We start from the raw sequence: 19,488 nt of genomic DNA, 5'->3' as shown, positions 1-19,488 counted from the left end.
TTCTTCTTCTTTAAAGGTATTTTTGTTATTTTTTTTATATGTTATGGGTATTTTGCCTGCATGTGTGTCTGTGCACCATGTTCGTGCCTGGTGCCCACATAAGCCAGAAAAACCTGTCAGATCCCCTGGAACTGGAGTTACAGATGCTTGTGAGCCACTAGGAATCAAACCTGGGTCCTCTGGAAGGGCAGCAAGAACTCTTAGCTTCTGAGGCATTGCCCCATCCCTTCAAGACTATATTTAACCAGCGTTATCAAGGAGCCTGGCAGTATGGTTCCTCCAAGAAGACCCTTTTTTTGAGGGGTGGAAACCAAATATAGGGCCCTGACTGTGCTAGGCTGGTACTCTATCATAACCACTGTCATCTCTGGGATGGGATTCTTGAAGTAAATAGAGCCATAACAAGAGAGTCTTCCAGCCAAGTCTCTTAAGTCCCTAACTTCACTAGGCTAACCATTCTCCAAATGATTTGATCTAGCCACCACCCTCAGCTGGCTGTGGCAAACTTTGATACATGTAATTTCCCCTAGAATGGACTCTTTCTTTTGTTTTTAATTTGCTTTTGTTTCAGTTACAACATTGTAGCAACCTGATGCCCCCCTCTGCCCCAACAGACACACAGTTGCTGACCCCCATGGTACCAATGTGTGTGAGTCATTTCAACTACTATCTAAATCACCAGTTATAATAACAGCTAGCATTTATGCTAGACACCAGTCTTAAATCCTTCAGCTTTTTGTAGTGCAGAATTGTGAGTCCACAAACTCCTGATGCCAGGTGCTCTTCATAATGCAAACTATCCCAGATTTAGGGCCTGAGGTTATATTAATAACTCTGTTGGTATAGCATTTACCTAACATAAATGATGCCTGAGTTTGATACCCAGCACTGTCTAAATTGGGTATAGTTGTACATGTCTGTGATCCTAGCACTCTGGAGATGGTGGTAGGAAAACTCGGTTATCCTTGGCTGCACAGCAAGTTTGAAGACAACTTAAACTAGAGACCCTGTCTTAAAAAAACAAACAGCCATAAATCTCATATTTAGAAAGCACAGATGTGAGGAGTAGCTCTGGTAGAATGGTTGCCTAACATGTGTTAGGCCTTTGGTTTAATCCCTAGTACCATAAATGAATAATCACTTTTTAAAAAGCATCATAAGAAAGCATATATGTGTAAGACCACTAGGGAGACTGTGACGTCCGTTCCAAGATCGAGCACTAATATTTCTGTCAGTGAATGTCAGCTGTGGTGGCTCATGTCTAATTTCAGCACTTGGAAGGCTGAGGCAGGAGGATTGCTACAAGTTCAAGGTCAGTCTGGACTAAATAGAATTTTCTCAAAACAAAATGAAATTATAAATACACACACTAATTAAGAAGATTAGATGAAGTCAAAATTTTTTTCCAAAATTACTCTTTCATGTACCCAGTTGTCTATTGTTTTTTGAAAAGACTTCTTTCCTTTTGAATTGTTTGGCGCTCTTTTTTTCTTTTTTGTTTTTTTGAGACAGGGTTTCTCTGTGTAGCCCTGGCTGTCCTGGAACTCACTCTGTAGACCAGGCTGGTCTCAAACCCACAGAGTTCTGCCTGCCTGTGCCTCTGGGTGCTGGGATTCAAGACGTGCACCACCACCTCCTGGCTTGGTGCTCTTTTTGAAAATAAATGAATCCAGCTCTCTGGAGACTGAGGTAGGAGGCTGCTTAAAGCTAGCTTGGACTAAATCATGATTTCCTGTCTTGGGGAAAATAAAAAAACAAAACACAAAACAAGACAAAGTAAAAAAAAAAAATCAAGACAGGATCATCCTATGTAGTCCTGGCTGTCCTGGAATTTGCTATGTAGACCAGACTGGCTTCAAACGCACAGAGATCCTCCTGTCTCGGCCTCATGAGTACTGGGGTTAAAGGTGTGCACCACCAGCTTCAAAGAAAAAATTATTAAACCATAAATTCAGAAACCTTAGTTCTATCCCCTTCATCTTTTTGTGAACAAACTTTTAATTACTATGGATATGAAGAAATTTTGAAAATCTGGAAATGTAAGTCTTCCAAATTTAGCCGGTTTTTTTTTTTTTTTTTTTGTTCTTCTTTTAGCTTTTCAAGACAGGGTTTCTCTGTGTTGCTTTGGAGCCTGTCCTGGAACTCACTCTGTAGACCAGGCTTGCCTCTGGCCTTGAACTCACAGAGATCTGCCAGTCCATGCCTCCCAAGTGCTGGAATTAAAGGCATGCACCACCATCGCCTGCCTCAAATTTAGTCTTTTATGATAGTTTGACTTTGGGGAGGAAGTCTGAACATCCACATGAATTATAGAATCAGTCTGTCTTCCAGACTTGAGATCCTCCTGCCTCTGCCTCTCTGCCTCTCTGCCTCTCTGCCTCTCTGCCTCCCAGAGGGCTGGGATTAAAGGTGTGTGCCAACTGCCGAGATGCTCGTAGTTTTCTACAGGGAAGCTAGCTGGGTTTCTAACAGGGATTGTTCCTAATCTGCAGACCAAGGCTGAGGTGAAGGCCTCTGGAGGTATATTGCTTTAGGCAAACACTGTACCATGAACTATACCCCAGCCCACAGCTTTAAGACTGTTACCATGAACATGTTTTCCCTTTTATTTAGGCCTTTAGTTATTTGTATATGCTGTGTTAGCAGGCCTCTGCAACCACCAGGACATGCAAAGGGTTGATCTGTGAGGAGCAAGAAGGAAATCCAGTTCGATGTGACTCAGTAGCCGGTATTGGTTCAAACTTCTAGAGTCTGACACTGGGCAGTTTATTGTAGGCGTAGTTAAGTACAGTACAGTTTGAGAAACAAAAGGTTTCCTGCTGTAACAATCCCCTGTGTACAAGGAAGCATAATTAGATCAAAACTCTTCTCAGTTCTAGAGATAGGCTACTTGTGTTATCAGATCTGGTCTCCATCCCATCATACAGATACATAGAAGTCATCATCTGGGCTATTAGCCACCTCTGGTTCTGGTTGTGAGAGCTTGGGGTAGCCAGGTATGGTCTGGCTGTGTAGATAGCACAGGGGTCACCTAGGCTGTTAGCTACCTCCTGTACCAACCTTCTGAGCTGAAGTTCTACATCTCTTTTCTTTGGTAGGACAACCCCGTGTGTTTAACATTCCTGGTTTTCCTAGTGCTGTTTATGAGAACAAGGACATTTATGCTCCCAGAATATGTATTGTTTTGGTTTTGGTAGAAGGGATCAAAGCAGGGCCTATCACATGCCAGGGAGGTGCTCTACCATCGTGAAGTGTTACATTCCTTATTCCTTTTCTCTCTCCCCCCTTTTTTTTCTTCCTTTTTTTGAGACAGGATATATGTCCCTGACTGTCCTGGATCTATCTCTCTGTGTTGACTAGGTTGGTCTCTTGCCTCAGTCCTCCTTGGCTAGAATTACAGGGATATACCACCATGCCCAATCCAGCAACTAAGACATAAAGTTTTCATTCACTAAAAAAAAATCACAGTTGAGCCGGGCAGTGGTGGCGCACGCCTTTAATCCCAGCACTTGGGAGGCAGAGGCAGGTGGATCTCTGTGAGTTCGAGACCAGCCTGGTCTACAAGAGCTAGTTCCAGGACAGGCTCCAAAGCTACAGAGAAACCCTGTCTCGAAAAACAACAACAACAAAAAAATCATGGTTGAGGGGAGTGTGCCATGGCACACACGTGGAGGTCAGAGGACAACTCTGTGGAATTGTTCTCTTCTTCCACCTTTATGTAGGTTCTGGGGCTTGAACTGAGGTTGTCAGACTTGCAAGGCAAGCACTTTTACCTGCTGAGTCATCTTTTAGGTCCCTTTTTTTTGGAGCAGGAGCAAGGGTCTTATGTAACTCATGTTGGCCTTGAATTCTATATGTAGCCAAGAATAGCCTTGAGCTCCTTATTCTCTTGCCTCTGCCTCCCAAGTGCAGGGATTCTAGGTGACACTCACTGTGTCTAGCTCCATACACTCCCTACTCCTTACTTTTTTGACAGCATTGTCAGGTATGAACTTCACCCTGTTTCAAAGTCAAGTATTCCTAGGGACAGCCTTAGGACTCTATTTTACAGCCTACCTCAACCCTGGGTAATTTCTCTAAGCTGTGCTGTGGACAATGGCGCACTTCCTCCTGGCTGGCCCTGCTGGGACAGGACGGAGGTCTCTGGCATTTTCTGCTTGCCTCTTCCTATGAATGTGCTGGAGCTTGGACCATGGGCTTCTCAGCCTGCTAGGCCTGAAAGTAGAACCTCCATGTCACCTGTCAGTAGGACAGGAGAGAAGCCCCTGGTTAGTCTGTCACTCAACAGAGATCCAGCCTGTGCACTGTGGAGTGGGTGGGAGATGAGGAATGCTGACTCCTGCTCTTCTAGGCAGACACTAACTTTGACAGGGAGCTGCGGCAGCAAGAGCCTCACTGGACATGTGCCTACAGCGCTGGAGACTTGCAGGTTCTACTCTTTCTCCATGTTCTCACCAAGATTTGCTAGATTTTCTTCAACTCTTTCATTTTCTATCTTTAGTAACATATCCAAAGATTAAGATGGTTGTATAGTTTTCATCTATTGTACCTGTTTCCGGGGGAAAGGCCACAGGTCTCCTCATTTTATATGCATAGTCTAGAAGAGGGTCAAGTTTTGGAACTCAGAAGCTGTTTTTATTGTGGAGTTGGTAATGAGAGACGGCATGATTTTTCTGTCTCAGAGCCTTGGGAGAGGCTGCAGAAAGAAGGCTGAATGGGCATCTCCTGAGCTGCTGACTTATACTGTCCCCTGCTGGGTATGAGGCCCTTGGAGATAAAGGCTCATGGTTCTGACTTCGTATTTATGTCACCTCCAAACTAGAGATGGCACAGTGTGCAAGGGTATGATGGCTTTTCTTCTTCTCTGCAGGTACTTGTGGTCCACACGACCTTCATGTGGAAAGTAGAACGTGTGTGTGGCAAAGAAGGGGCTCTTTTGTGGGCCACAGAATCAAGCACTGTTTGAGTGTGGACACATTGCTCTGTGCTCTGATCCTCTAGTATTGACCATGTCCATGCCCACTGAGGGCACCCCACCGCCCCTAAGTGGTACCCCCATCCCAGTTCCAGCCTACTTCCGACATGCAGAACCTGGTTTCTCCCTCAAAAGACCTGGGGGCCTCAGCCGGAGCCTTCCACCTCGGCCCCCTGCCAAGGGCAGCATCCCTATCAGCCGTCTCTTCCCTCCTCGGACCCCAGGCTGGCACCAGCCCCAGCCCCGGAGGGTGTCATTCCTGAGTGAGACCTCAGAGACCCTTCAGAGTCCTGGGTATGACCCACGCCGGCCAGAATCCTTCTTTCAACAGAACTTCCAGAGGCTTAGCCGCCTAGGTCGTGGCTCCTATGGAGAGGTCTTCAAGGTAAATGAAGGGTGGTTTCCCAGGCTTCTCTGGGAAGCCTCTGCATTGGTGGGATAGATAGCCTGCTGGCCTTTATTCTTTGATAGCTTGCCTCTCTAGGGCTTACAGCCACCTCCCATTCCCCACTCCCAGGCCTAACATGCACTGGCCCCTTGTCCAGATCCTGGCACACCTGCAGCAGTTCCCTGTCGCCACCTCTCTGCTTGGAGATGGTGTGCTGAGATCATGACTGGTTCTGTCTGACCCGGAACTGACTGAACCAATGCCAACCTTTTTTCCTAGGCCCTCGGATCACCTATCCTCTCCAGAGGAAAGCTTGGGCACAACAGAGCATACTGCCCTGTTTTTTGGGACTAAATTTTTCTCTTAGCACTGGACCCTGGCCAGAGGGCATAGTCTGCCCCATCTCCTCTGTTGTTGTGTCTCCAGTCCACTCTACTGCAATGAACATATATCTAGTACCTTATCATTGCATGCAGAGGTCCAAGACTGATGTGTATTCCCCTGCATAGTAAAGTCTTAACAGCATCCTCTGACTTCCCCCATCCTACCTCTGGGCAACACCTCCCTTCCAGGTACGCTCCAAAGAAGATGGCCGACTCTATGCTGTTAAACGCTCCTTGTCTCCATTCCGAGGCCCCAAAGACCGAACTCGCAAGCTGGCTGAGGTAGGCGGCCATGAGAAGGTGGGGCAGCACCCACACTGTGTGAGACTGGAACAGGCCTGGGAGGAGGGCGGCATCTTATACCTACAAACGGAGCTCTGTGGGCCCAGCCTGCAGCAACACTGTGAAGCCTGGGGGGCCAGCCTGCCAGAAGCCCAGGTTTGGGGCTACTTGCGGGACACTCTTCTGGCTCTGGATCATCTCCATAGTCAAGGCCTAGTTCACCTTGATGTCAAGCCTGCCAACATCTTCTTGGGGCCCCGGGGCCGCTGCAAGCTGGGTGACTTTGGACTACTGGTGGATTTGGGTTCAACTGGCGCTGGTGAGGCCCAGGAGGGAGACCCGCGCTACATGGCCCCAGAACTGCTGCAGGGCTCCTACGGGACAGCCGCAGATGTGTTCAGGTAAGGCTGGGATGTGGCGAGGTTATGAAAGACTGTATGAGGCCCCTTATTGAGGACTGATCAACAGAAAGGGGGACTGCCCAACAGAGGAACTCTTTCCTGCTACTAGGGTAGGAAGGCATTCAGGCCTAGGAGGTGTTGCCCCTGCCCATTAGCTGAGAGTCACTAGAGTAAGCAACAAACCCTCTAGAAGCCTTTACACTGTAGGCTGGCCATCTGCTTGGCTAGCAGCTCTGTGGGTATGCCCCAGCACTGGAAGAGTAGGGTGCAGCGAGATTGAGGGCCGCATCTGAGACTACACCCAGGCCCAGGGTTCTGAGTCCACACTGGCTACTACTACTCTGCCTCAGTTGTAGTCTGGTTATTTCTACAGAATGATGGTGTAACCCTAATATTCATAGAAACTAATTTACATGCCAGTAGGGTTCTGATGGACCTCCACTGCAACATGCTAACTGCTTAAGTGTGTGGTCTCTGCTTCACAGAAAGGTCTCCATCTTGACTGCTGCTCACTGGCCCTCTAGAGGCCTCCTCAAAGCTCCTCACCCCTTTTACACTAAGTTCATGGTTTATGGGAGAAAAGAGCAGCCTTTTCTTACCAAGATGGTGCATAGGACTGGGATCTCTGTCACAAAGCTGACTTTGCCTCTCTTTTTCTTCATGCCCTGACCTGACTAGCCTGGGTCTCACCATCTTGGAAGTGGCCTGCAACATGGAACTACCTCATAGTGGGGAGGGCTGGCAGCAGCTGCGCCAGGGATACTTGCCCCCTGAGTTCACTGCTGGTGAGTGGGGGCTCAGGAAATGTGCCAACTACTATCAGCTTCTCTGGCAAGGGGTGGCTAGTAGTAGGGACACCATTGAGCTACCTGACATGCATGGCTCTGCCTCATGAACAGGTCTGTCTTCTGAGCTTCGTTCTGTCCTCACCATGATGTTGGAGCCTAACCCCCAGCTGCGAGCCACAGCTGAGGTCCTGCTGGCCCTGCCCATGCTGAGGCAGCCACGTCCCTGGAATGTTCTGTGGTATATGGCTGCAGAAGCCCTAAGTCGAGGTTGGGCCCTGTTACAGGTAAGCCTCTATGGTGCGTACTGGTATACTCCAACTGTTCCTTGCTCAGGGGATCTACCTAGTCTCCCTTTTAACTTACTGTATAGACCAGGATGTCCTTGAACTCATTATCTTCCTACCTCAGCCTCCAAGTGCTGTGATTTTTGTCACAGGGCTTGATTTCTGAGGCTCCCTTTCCCCTTAGGCACTGATCACTCTGCTCTGCTGGTTTTGGCATGGTCTGGCTCATCCTGCCAGCTGGCTGCAGCCTCCAGGCCCACCGGCCACACCACCTGGCTCTCCACCTTGCAGCCCACTCCTGGACAGCAGCATCTCCAGCTGGGATGATAACAGCATAGGGTGGGTGAGAGTCTAGGGCACTGGGGTAGAGGGTGTGTGTATGTACATCACTGTGGTCAATGCTACATGGAAGGCGTCCCAGGCCCCCTGGAAAGGAGGATGGATGGGCCTCTGTCACACCCAAAGGACAAAGACTGGCTGTGTGGATGTGGGCAACTGTGACATTCAGCACAGCTTTATACCAGTTATTAGCACAGGATTGCAGTCCTGACCTCTGTAGAGGCTCCCCCTGTTCAGGAACAAAGTGCTGTCCTCCCCTGGGTGGATACTTCCCAGAACCTGGTAAGTCCTGTCCTGAGAGGATCCCTTTGTCCCAGGTGTCTGCTAGCCAAGGGAAAGGGTGTAATTAGAAACTGCTACAAAGAAGCAGCATACACTCTCAGGATCCCTCTTTATAGTGCCATTTCCCTCACTTGGAAGGTTCTTTGTAACATAGCAAAATGGTAGAAAAGCTTCATTTACCAAAACTTGACATCCAACTCAGTTGAACCTGAAAAGGAACAGAAATGACCCCTGAACATGGTCAGATAGGAAGACTTGATAGCTGCCAGTGTGTGTTTATTGTTTCAGTTACGGCCTTTTAGCTTCACCAAGCAGGGGCCTGGAACCAAGTAGGATCAGAACTGGCTTGGTCCTACCTTCCTCAACCCTAACACCCTGCTGACCTGTCCTTTCTTGTAGTCCCTCACTCTCCCCAGAGACCATCCTGTCCCGGATCACGAGGAGAACCTCTACCCCTCGAGGCAGGTACAAACCAAGGTGAGGAGGTAGCAAGCCCGGGGCCTAGGGCTGGGGACAGTGGACTTTGGGACCTAACATCCTATTTCTTTTTCTTTCCTCCCCAAAGGGATGCCCTAGACCTAACTGACATGGACTCAGAGCCTCTTAGAGGTCCCTGTCCTACCTTTGAGCCACGGAACCTCCTCAGCCTGTTTGAGGACTCACTAGACCCAGCCTGAGCCACAGGCCCAGCCTTGGTGCTTTTAAATCTCTGACCCCCTTTCCTACCTCTCCTCCGGAAACTTCTGTATCTAATAAAAAGTAATGAATCTTGGGAACACCCAAGGTTGCTCATGTGGCTACATAGCACTTCTTGTCCCTTTATTGATGTTGCCTAGGGTCTTAGGCCTCTGGGATGATCTGGCTATGAGGTGACCGTCTGCTAGAGTGGCCTTTGGCCAGCAGACTAGAGCCACACACTGTATAGCGATTTCCTGAGCAAACATGTCTCTGGTGGGCAGGTCAGTCAGTCAGACCATGGCACTGAAGGTGAGTCCTTGGGCCAGTGAGGCCTGTTTCCAAAGCCACCATTCCACATCCGTGCCTGTTGCCTAGGGAAAGCAGCCGCTCCTCTCATGTCTCTTGGCCAGACAATACAAACAGGACCAATGCCCACTTGGTCCTGAGAGAAGGGCCTGGTCCCACTGCCCTGCATCCTGACTTCAGGAATGACAGGAAAGGTACAATTCTGGCTGCTGAGAGGTTTGGCATGCAGGGCAGAAAGATGGAGGTCAGGAAGCAGGAGCAGAGAGGCTAGTTCAAGAATCCAGGAAGTATCTTGTGGGAGTGGCAAGATATGAGCAGTGGTTCCGGGCTGAAGGCTTGGAAAAGTGGCCAGACTCACTGTCAGACATGAATTTAGAGACTCTCACTGGTCAAACAGGGTAAACTGAAGCTCAAAGAACAATTTCCTTCTAGCTGACAGTAAAACAGTGCCTGGAGGGAAGTTAGCAGGGAGAGATTAATCCACTGGGAGGAATGAAGAGTGGTCTCCCGGATCGGAAGTCCCATGTGCTGCTTCTTCCAGGGAACCAGCCCCTTGCAGATCAGCAAAGGAGGGAAGATGGGATTATTTGTCTCAGGAAGCTGTGGGCAAGCTGGTTTGGCAGCTAGGAGACAGCTCAGTCTGGGGGACAGGCATGGTGGGCAGCCCAGAGCAGGTCAGGTACAACACCAGCATGGAGCTGGAGAATGGAACCCACGCTGAGCAGGTGCATGATCTGGTGGGAGTTCCCCCAGTAGTCAAAGCGACCGGGCCCCCAACGCTCTGGCAGACGCGCCACATTCACCAGCCCTCCAAGCAATGCCAATGCATCCATGCGCAGGTAGCAGGGCAGGGAGCCTGGAGCCCCTGAGCCCAGTCCTACACCACGGGCCCCAAACACCAGTAGGCGGGCCCCGGCTTGCCAACCAAAGGCTCGAAGCCGAGCACTGGTGGAGGGGGCAGTGAGGGCTCTCCAGCCAGCCACACCTGACAGTGCAGTGTAAGCCATCAGGGCGGCTGGACGAAGCCAGGGTCTGCAAGCCAGAGTGCAGTGGATGATGGGCAGGGCCCCTGCAGAGAGAGAGCAGAAAAAGGATATCAGTCCAAGCTAGCTGATCTTCCTACCCAGGGTCCCCACCAGTAGCCCTTGCCTCCACCTTCCTGGGGCCCTGGCTCACCAAGAGTGTTGACAAGGCAGACTCCACACATATCCAGGGCAAGGAGCCGGGTGTACACAGGACTGCCTCCTTGGTGGCACATGAAGAGGTGATACAGCACAGAGGCTGCAGGGGGGACCAGACAGGCCACACAATGTGTACCTCCCAGCCAGCCATCCTTGCCCAACTGACCCCAGGGCATGGTCATTGGCACAAGCACCAGGAAGCCCAGCAGGGCTAGCCCTACAAGGAAAGAAGAGTTACCCACCAGACACATCAGCATAAAGGAAAAGCACATCTAAAAGGTATCAGCTGGGGCCAGGAAGATAGCTCATAGAAAAGGCTGCCAAGCCTGACAATCTTAGTGTGATCGTGGATTCCACATGGTAGAAGAGATCCATTCCTCACGGTTATCTTCTAACCTCCACCTACCCACACATATACTAAGTTAACATATAAATATAAAACATTTAAAGTGACCTATCAAAAACACAAGGAAGACAGAGAAAGCAGAGTTCAACACTGTAGGTCTGTGGGCTCCAAATTTTCAGAAGTGTTACTGTCAGGGCTCACTGCAGGTCTCTAAGTAGAGACAATGAACCCTACTTTGAGGTGTGGAAACCAGTTCTGAGTGGCCTTGTCCCAGCTGAGCATGGCAACCAGGAAGAGGATAGAGGATAGACTAACTCCTGAGCTGTCCTGACTGAAGCTGAAGCCACACAGGAGGCCAGACCAGGTCTGCCAATCTGTCCTGGAGTGTCTGCAGAAGCCTGGAGGAGCATGACCTCAGCCTGAGTTCTGATTAGGACAGGAGGGACAAACCAGACTCAGGGTTACTTAACATTGTCAAATGCCCAGGCAGATGGAGGCTTTGGGTCTTTTCGTTTTACATAAAGAAGGAAGGTCAGGAAAGGCCAGAACGAAAGGAAGGGGCCCGAAATAAGATTATCCTATCTCTATTGGGGGTGTTTTTAGGAGCTCTGTTCCTTCCGGGTGCTGGCCTTTCTTGGAGATTCCCACCCTTCCCCACAGGCAGTTGGCATTGCCCTAACAGAGGACAAAAGCAGGCATCAGCCTCACTCTTGGTGGGGGTGCGACAAAAACAATAACGTGCTCCCTCTCCTTTAGGGAAAAGCACAAAGCTAAACCTAACTGGCTCTAGTCCTCTCTCCCAGCTGGGGCGGCTCAAGGACAGGCCAGGGCTGTGTCAGCAGAGCTCTAGGGGCCGCAAAGGGGAGGGGGGAAGGGCCACCGTGCGGAGCCCCACGGTACTGCTAGGGTGGCAGGGACTTTAGGCCCCCATGAGGAGGGGCTTGGGCCGGGCAGGGGCGGTCTTCTTCTTTCTAACTCCTCCTAGTCAGTGAACGCCCATCTCCAGGACGAGCGCTAGAGGGGGAGGGTGCCCAGGGCACAGGATTACCAAGGAGATATTAGGATCCTTACCCCTAGAGCTCAGCGGGATTAAGCTGGCTCCCACTCTGCTCCCCTCTCCTGCCCTGGGGCACTGTTGGAAAAGCAGAAGCTGGCAACGAAGCTTGGGACAATGGCAGCTTTGTCACCGCGGCGCCCGGCCCAACCAGGGCAGGGGCAGCCTAGGACTTGGACTCGGGGGCTGCTGCGCTCACATACAAGGCGGCCGCGAGTGCAGGAAGCATAAAGCATGAGGTAGCCGCTCACCTACCGTGTGTGTAGATGTTGCCCAGCTCATTGTGTAGATAGAAGAGGCTGCGCAGGCAGCCCGAGCCGCTGCTGGCCGGCCGGTAGCCAGTCAGTACGAACTTATTGAACTGCAGGTGCGGTGGCGAGCTAGCCCAGTCCAGCAGGCGCGGCCCGGACAGGAACGCCATGGCCTCACGCACTGCGGCCGGCCAGCGACCCTCTGATTTCAGGCGTCTCCCTCAGCGGAGTCGCAGAGCTGGGAAGCTCATCCCAATTCACCTCCGGGCTGTCCGGTCGCCCAGCGTAGGGTAAGCCGGGGGTCCCGGCCCTCTTCCCTCTCTCGCGGCGCACGCGCGAGCTCGACGCCCCCGCAAGGGAAAGGAAGCTGGCGACCCGGCTACCGAAGCTCAGTGCGTCCAGTTTCCACCGTGGCAGAGCACCGCAGGGAGCGATCCCGTTGGCCGCAACGGCAGCCCGGCTTCTAGCCGCAGCCCTGAGGACGGGCGCGGCCGGACGCTGGAGGGGACGCCAGGCTCCACCCCGGCTCCTCGCCCCCGCCACCCTGCCCATGTTTCGCGCGCTGGATTCCTGACGTTCACGTTGTAAGGACCAATGGGCGCTGCGGGCGGGGATGCTCCGCCCCGAGACCGCCCCGGCCTTCTCTTTTTAACATGTGCGGTTCCAGTCTTCTTTGCATGGGGTGCTGGGCTTGGGACGCGATGTTCTGGGTTGGGCTTCTCTACTGGAGTGGCCTGGCACCTGGCGTCTACCAACATTTCACACCCCAGCTTTCTTAGTAATCTCCAGGTTGCCGCACCTTTGGATATCCACCTCGAGCCTGGCTACCCATGGCCTAAGCCCTTAGTCAGACTCTGTCCAAGGTGCTGCTGGCTAAGGCCCCTCCAGAGAAGTCCAGCGCAACGCTGGCGCGTACCCACTTTTAAAATATGCCCCTATTGGCCAGGTACCGAAGCGTCTAAGATGTGTGACGCACCTGAAGCTCTTGGAGAGGCCCAGCCCTTCCGGCCAGGCTTCTTAGAGCTTGGGTTCCACCCAACTCTCTCCCTATTAACGCCCACAAGGCACACCCTCCGCTGCTGGGTCCGGTACAGACAAGGAACCGGCTAAGGCAGGAGGCCAGGGAAGAAAGGTTGGCTCTCTACTCTTGCGAGTACCAGAAAGGAACTTCTACCCACAGCCGGCTTCCACTTCCTCTCTCACAAGAAAGCTCACGGTTGAAACGCCCAGCATCTCACCTCCTACCCGACATCCTTATTAACATAACTCCTCCCTCACACAAAGAACTTGCTGAAGACTACCAAAATAGGCCCTTTATTTTAAATCTATGGTTCTCTGATCAGTTCTTTAGATCACTTTTGTTGACCCCTAACCTTTCATTAAGGGCAGCAGTCCGGGACCGTCTCCAAAAGAGGCGCAAAGAACCCTGAAGCCCGACACCACCTTTCACATCAACGTCCAAGGATTAGGGTGTCGGGTTCCTTTTGCCCTTTGGCTCGCTTCAACCATCTGGACCCCAAGGGTCAGACCAAGTTCTCAAATAGCACTGGATGCTTCCTGTCCGATTTTCAGGTCTCCCCGAGATGACCAGAGACCGAGCGGCCTTTAAAGGGCACAAGGAAGAGGTAGGGTGCTGCATAGTATCTCAGGTGTCCATCTCGTTGGCAGAAGTTGTGATGGACCCCGGACGTCTGGTGTCAGAGAGCAGAGACGAGGGAGCGCAAGGAGCTCTGGCTGGAGGCACTGAGGGGCCGGTAGGCCGCAGCAGGACCCTCAGCCTGAGAGTCTCCTGGGGGACAGGGCAGGGCCACCCCTCGGGGCCGGCGGTACCACACAGCCCAGCTTCTCCCGGGGCCCCGGGAAGGTCCCAAGGCCAGAGACCCTTTTCCTGGAGCCAGCAGACAGCTCCTAGAGAGGGAGCAGACGTCAGCTGGACCCATACTCGGTCTTGCCTCCAACATCCTGCTCTGCCTGCGAACCCACGTGTAACTCTCCCAAGGCCACGCCCCCTTAAAAACCCAGGACCTTCTTAGCTTTGTTTCCCCGTCCCAGCTCCCCACTAGAGCCCCCACACCCCGAGCACGAGGCATCAGGCACCCAGTGCGGGGTCTGCCCTCACGCCCTGCCCCAGCGCCCGCACCGTCGACGCAGCAAACGCAGCAGCGACAGGAGCAACAGCAGCAACACGGAGATGGCCGTCACGGTGGAGAAGACTCGGGCTGCGGGCACAAGGGTGTGATGAGGACAACTGGTCAGGGGCCACTCCCTGACTAGTTCCCACCTTGCAAGCCAGCCTTACCCCCTATGGAAGCCTGTGCAGCTCCGGGCTTAGGGCTGCAGCTCACGTTGGCACCATCCGGGTCCCCTGCAGGAGTCTCGGCCGAAACCTTAAGAGATGCGCTGTCCTCCACTGTGTCCTGCAGCCCTGCGGAGAGAGGTATGAGGCGAAGTGGCCAGAAGTAGGGTTGTGTTGGCGGGGATGAGGAGGTGGGCAGGAGGGCTAGCCCCTGCTCACCACGGTAGGTGAGAGCGAATCCTTGAGCATGGCCTCGTGCGTCGCTGCGGAAGGTGAGTAGTAGTGCAGCAGTGCGCAGGCGCAGAGGACCAGGCGGCGGAGGGTGGACGCCGTCGAAGGCGCGGAGCAGGTTGCCGGAAGAGGCATCGCGCAGCTCCAGCCGGTCTCGCGAATCGGCCAACTCGAAGAGGCGGAAGGTGAGCTCTAGCGCAGCGCCCATTTGGCCCAGTACCCAGCTGCAGTTCCGATCTGGCCCATACTCATCCGGAAAGTCCGGGGAATAGATGACACCCTGAGGCGCCGTCCAGTTTCCCTGGCATGAGCCCACGGACACTGTGGGCGGGGGAGACGGTCAAGAACCTGAGGCCATCCGGGCTCTTTCTTTCCAGCACAGAGATCCCCCTTTCCAAGTAAGCCTCGTTCCCGCCCCAGTACTGGCATCTGGCACCGACCAGTTTCTATAAATAGGCCCCACCTTCCGACCAATCCCTTTATCAAGTGCGGGCTTCACAATCAGGTTCCACCTCATGCTCATTACAGATCCTGCCTTCAACCCTTGTCTCCCGATCTTATCCCACCCCAGCATCAGGCTTCCCTGATTACACTCCCACTGGGGAACGGCACATCAGATCCCACTGATGCTCCTCATTCTGGTTCACATCTCACCTTCATAGATGCCCAGTCGCCCGTCGCCTCCACACAGCTGGCCTGGGTGGCCGAAACAGATCTGGTCACAGTCGGTGGCAGGGGCTGGCCGTCCCCGGGCCAGGTCGCTTTCAGAGCCACAGAAGCAGGCATAACCAGCCTCCACGCCAGCCAGCTGAGAGCACAGACTGGGTGACCCCAAAGGCAGGGATGGTGGATATGGGTGGATAATGGGGTGGGAAGTAGGGATTGGTGAGGTTCAGAAGTTAGTGTCAAGTTCTGGCATCAGTGTTGGGAGCTGGGTAGGGCCCTGAGGTCAAGATAAAGGGTCACTGGTCTGAGACCAAGGACAGTACCTGGTAGCCCTTCATGCGGCAGAATCGAAGGCACACCTGGACCGTGAGCTTTGTGGAGGTGCCACTCGGACCACTGAGAGCGGGGGGTGCCCCAGAGTCCACGAAGCAGCCTAGGTACCCAGGCACTGTGGAGGAAGCAGAGTCAGAATCCCACTTCTGAAAGCGACCCCACCCCAGGCTCCTGCGCTCACTCACTGTGACAGGTGGGGATATCACAATAGCGCCAGTAGATGCCCTCCTCTGTCTCTGGCACGTAGCACCACGGCTGCACATCACCATCTGGGTTCCTGTGGTCAGAGGGAGGTGGTGAAGCACCTACTACCCTGCCCTGTAGCCACCACATTTGAGAAGCCATGCTCTCTCTCTCTGTCAGGACACATTCCAGTTTTCTCCTTCTGCTCCTAGACTTTGACCTCCGAGGGGACAGGGAAGTCGCCCTAAGAACCTGGAGAGTTGTTTTCATGTGTTTGGCTTGACCTCACGGGAGAACTTCCTGACTTTACAGTGGGTCCTCACCACTCCCTTGCATAAAATGTCTAAGGAGTACAAGTAGTAACCCCTCAGTCTTGTGGCTGGGCAGCAGGTGGCCCCCTTTCAGCCCCTGACTGACGCTCCAGAAGAAAGCTGTGACTTTGAGCCCTCCTGTTATGGGTTGTAGATGCGGCTTAAGTACTTCAAGAACCATTCCAACCGTCCCAGGGTTCAAGTTCAACCAGATCAGACGTCCAAGGGCCCCTGGTGTAAACCTTTTGTCCTGGCCCTTGGAGGCTTTCCAGAAAACTCTCACCTATGTCGGACACATCCTTAGTTCCAAGCTTTTGCCAACCTGATGAACCTAGTATGAGATGGGCCCGGCCCCTAAATCTTCCTGAGGGTCCTGTACTAGGCCAAAGCAGACCACCCCTCTGCCCCGCCTCCAGCCACCACTGGTCCAGCCTCGCTGACAGCTCCGCCCCGCTACTCACCTACAGAAGTTGTGCGCGCCCAGCCCCCAGCGGCCCTGAGGATCGCTGGCGCTGCTGTAACTGTGCTGCTGCGTCTGGTCCCAGAAAAGACAAGGGCGTCCGGCTCCGCGCGGGCCCGTGTAGTTCTGGTGGCCCCGGTAATCAGCGCCGTTCACCTGGAAGCATTCGGACAGGCCTGCCCGGCAACCGTGAGATTTTGGAGAAGTCTGGACGCTCACTGGGCCTCCTCACTTCTCGACCCCCAATTCCTGCCTAGTCCCAGTCAGTTCCCATCCACGAGGGAGCCTTCGGACTGCTCAGCTGCTCTGTCCACCTGCTCTCCCACTTCCCCAGTTTTGGGGCCCCAGTCCTGGGCGCAGAAGTCCAGAAGCCCAGCAGTGACTTTGGCCTGGCCGCTGGGTCTAACTCACCTGGACTATGAAGGCTCCCTGCTGAGGCTCCCCGCGGCGGCAGCAGCGTCGGGAAAAGGAAAAGGAGGCACTGCAGAACCAGTGTCCCCATCTTCCCTAACCAGAGAGATGTTGTCTGGGCCAAAGCACTGCCTAGGACGCCCCCGGGGTTGCTCTAGGGTCAGAGTGGGGCGTTGTCCTCTGATCGTCTGTCCTGGTCTTACTTTGGTCGCCGCTGCAGGTTGGGGACCAGAGAATATCTTCCTGGGATCTCGGCCCGGTTGTCGCTCCTCAAGGGTCTCTGGGGGAGGTATCTGGCCAGAGGAAGAGCTCAGGCTCCGGTTTCTAGTTCTGGGTTGGGCCTGGGTCCCCACACCCACCCCATCGAATTGTGTCTTGCACCCTGAGTCTCCCTCTCCCAGGTCTCTAAAGCACTGTCTCCTGCCCCGCTTGTGTCGGTCCCTACAGGTCCCTCCCCTCTTCTCTTCCCCTCCCCCCGGGAAGACTAGAAACCCCGCCCGTGATTGGAGCGCAGACAGCAGGTCCAGACGCCTCCCACGCCTGTTCGTTCCCCCGGGACCCCCAGCGTCCCAACTCATGCCTCTCCATCCCTTTCTCCCTTTCTTCCAGGTTTGGTGTGAGTTCTATTGGGAGGGCATGGAGGGGGACTGGACAGCCAGCTTAGCAGACCTCAAGAGGATCTTAAAAGAGAGTTACAAGCCTCCCTCCAGCGGCAGCACCAAGCCAAGTGGACACAGGCACTCTAATTCGAGTGCACGCGCGCATGTAGACCCATTCAATCCACTCATTCCTTGTAAGACGCTCACACGCACATCTTCTCCGAGTCCTCACGCTCGTCTCTCCCCAGGTCCCGCCGCGGCTGGCTTGAATAAGGAAGGGCCACTCCCTGCCCCTGATCGCGGGAGACAGACAGGAATCGTGGACGCTATCAGCGACAGGCAGGGGCAGCTGGTGTCTGGGGAGGAAGGCAGCTGTGCCCCAGGTTCCAGCCCGCCCCCTCTCCCGCTCCCATTTCTTCCACTCCCTAGGACCCCAGCCCAGGCTCTCCGGAGCCTCGCCTGCGGTGGAATTCCCCCAGCGGTGCCCCCCACCTGGCAGGGGAGGGGGAGGGGAGCAGGCCCAGGCAGGCGTGGGGGGAAATTCCCCGTCCCATCCCCCTGAGCCCAACTCCTCCGAGTCCTCTGATCTCCCAGTGCTGCCCCGGGGCTTGGGGGGAGGCCAGCGCAGGTGCGTGGGAGGGCGGGGGTGGGGACCCAGGGAGGGAGATGGGGGGTACCCTATGCAGCCCTACCCTGTTCAAACCCCTTGCCCATCAGGCCTCCCTGCCCACCCTTTACTAGTCCCTGTATGTCTAGTCCCTTGGGCCCAGGCTGACCTGGCCCAGCTCTAACAAGCCCACCTCCCCACCCCCTCTGCCTAACACACGTCCTCCTTGAAGCAGATGGAGAAGCAAGATTCCTAGGGAGGATTCTGAGAGGTCGAAGCGTTCGTGGCAGAGATCAATAATTAGCTGTGGGAATCTTGCAGTTGTGCAGTTGGCACTTCAGGCGAAGGTTCTTGGGGGGCCACAAGTCGTCGGGGGGTGGAGGGAGTGGGGTAGGGATGGGGTATTCCAAGGAGAGGGGCATGCTGAGGTTGTAGATGGTGAGGGAGGGGTGCCTCCATTGGCAGCTCACTCAGTGGCCAAGCTGAGCTCTGGGCTAGGAGTCTCCCTCTTTCTCCCACAGAGCCCTCCAGACGCCTATCAAGGAAGTCTCAAGTTGATCTGTCGGTCTTGGGGTTTCCTTCCCTTTCCACCTGAGGGCCAGAACCCCTCACATTTTCTGTGAGGGCCAGTCCTGTGGAGGAAGAAGTGAACGAACAGGAATGAATGATGGCAGTTAGCTGAGGAAGGACTCCTCCCTGGCAGAACCATGGGTTGCCCTAAAACAACCCTAAATAGTTTGGGGAAGATCAGCCCAGTCCTGTCCCCTGCAAAGGGGCAAGAGAGGGAGGTAGTGCCCGGTTATTGGGCTGAGGACCCTGAGATGGGAGTGAGTGAGAAGTGTCCCTGCCACAAATTCCAATCTGGGGTGGCTTGTGGAACCTCTGAATAGAAAGGCCTTGCACCCTGCACCCCTCAACACACACTTCCCCAGCATTCCACACTCTGCACGGTACAGGCAGCAGCCTGTCGCATTCCCAAGGCCCTAGGGGAGGATTTGTACCGCCCCATTCTGCAGATCTGCGGACTGGGGCTCAGAGGCCCTTGGCAACTGTGGGCTCACTAGCTGTTCAGTGTTGGAGCCCTGTTTCAAGCCGAGTGTGATCTAGGTGCCAGGCATTGACACCATTGTCCCTATCACACATCCTTGGAGTTCTCTGAGTCTACAGGACTACGTCGCTATAGAGGGACACCAGGTATCTTTCTCAGTGTACTTTTAGACAAGGTCTCACCTGTAGCCCTGACTGGATCGGAGCTTGTCATAATAGAGCAGGTTGAGGGCCGGGCGGTGGTGGCACACGCCTTTAATCCCAGCACTCGGGAGGCAGAGGCAAGTGGATCTCTGTGAGTTCGAGGCCAGCCTGGTCTACAAGAGCTAGTGCCAGGATGGCTCCAAAACTACAGAGAAACCCTGTCTTGAAAAAAAAAAAAATAGAGCAGGTTGGGCTGGAGCTC

General features: G+C 53.8%; 3 protein-coding genes across 5 annotated transcripts in view; 1 reads left to right on the top strand and 2 right to left on the bottom strand.

The window, feature by feature from the left end:
• Window positions 1-8,258, top strand: part of Pkmyt1 (protein kinase, membrane associated tyrosine/threonine 1) — a 9,218-nt gene extending 960 nt beyond the window's left edge. Inside the window, exons 2-6 of one of the 2 annotated variants that reach the window (XM_026780778.1) lie at window positions 4,871-5,360; window positions 5,936-6,429; window positions 7,108-7,214; window positions 7,329-7,501; window positions 7,686-8,258. In XM_026780778.1, coding sequence (XP_026636579.1) covers window positions 5,010-5,360; window positions 5,936-6,429; window positions 7,108-7,214; window positions 7,329-7,501; window positions 7,686-7,856 — 1,296 coding nt within the window. In that variant the 5' untranslated portion in view covers window positions 4,871-5,009 and the 3' untranslated portion in view covers window positions 7,857-8,258. Of the gene's footprint in view, window positions 1-4,541; window positions 5,361-5,935; window positions 6,430-7,107; window positions 7,215-7,328; window positions 7,502-7,685 lie in introns of those variants that run through there. The other variant, XM_026780777.1, reaches the window with a different exon arrangement.
• Window positions 8,259-8,372: 114 nt separating this feature from the next.
• Window positions 8,373-12,412, bottom strand: Paqr4 (progestin and adipoQ receptor family member 4). Its single transcript, XM_026780780.1, has 3 exons — window positions 11,943-12,412; window positions 10,283-10,504; window positions 8,373-10,175 (listed from the first exon to the last, which is right to left on the bottom strand). Exons 1-3 carry the CDS (start codon window positions 12,106-12,108, stop codon window positions 9,742-9,744), a joined length of 822 nt encoding a protein of 273 aa, XP_026636581.1. The 5' UTR covers window positions 12,109-12,412; the 3' UTR covers window positions 8,373-9,741.
• Window positions 12,413-13,617: 1,205 nt separating this feature from the next.
• Window positions 13,618-16,929, bottom strand: Kremen2 (kringle containing transmembrane protein 2). 2 transcript variants are annotated; one of them, XM_005349204.2, is made up of 9 exons: window positions 16,830-16,929; window positions 16,420-16,594; window positions 15,650-15,741; window positions 15,455-15,579; window positions 15,120-15,273; window positions 14,454-14,786; window positions 14,238-14,363; window positions 14,079-14,157; window positions 13,618-13,846 (listed from the first exon to the last, which is right to left on the bottom strand). In XM_005349204.2, exons 1-9 carry the CDS (start codon window positions 16,918-16,920, stop codon window positions 13,636-13,638), a joined length of 1,386 nt encoding a protein of 461 aa, XP_005349261.1. In that variant the 5' UTR covers window positions 16,921-16,929; the 3' UTR covers window positions 13,618-13,635. The 2 variants fall into 2 exon arrangements, with proteins under 2 accessions (XP_005349261.1, XP_005349262.1); XM_005349205.2 differs by having other exon boundaries at window positions 15,120-15,156.
• Window positions 16,930-19,488: the final 2,559 nt, after the last annotated feature.

Source organism: Microtus ochrogaster, chromosome 7 (assembly GCF_000317375.1).
Source record: "Microtus ochrogaster isolate Prairie Vole_2 chromosome 7, MicOch1.0, whole genome shotgun sequence".
NCBI classification, from domain to species: Eukaryota; Metazoa; Chordata; class Mammalia; order Rodentia; family Cricetidae; genus Microtus; species Microtus ochrogaster.
This window is presented reverse-complemented; position numbering and strand designations above follow the sequence as displayed.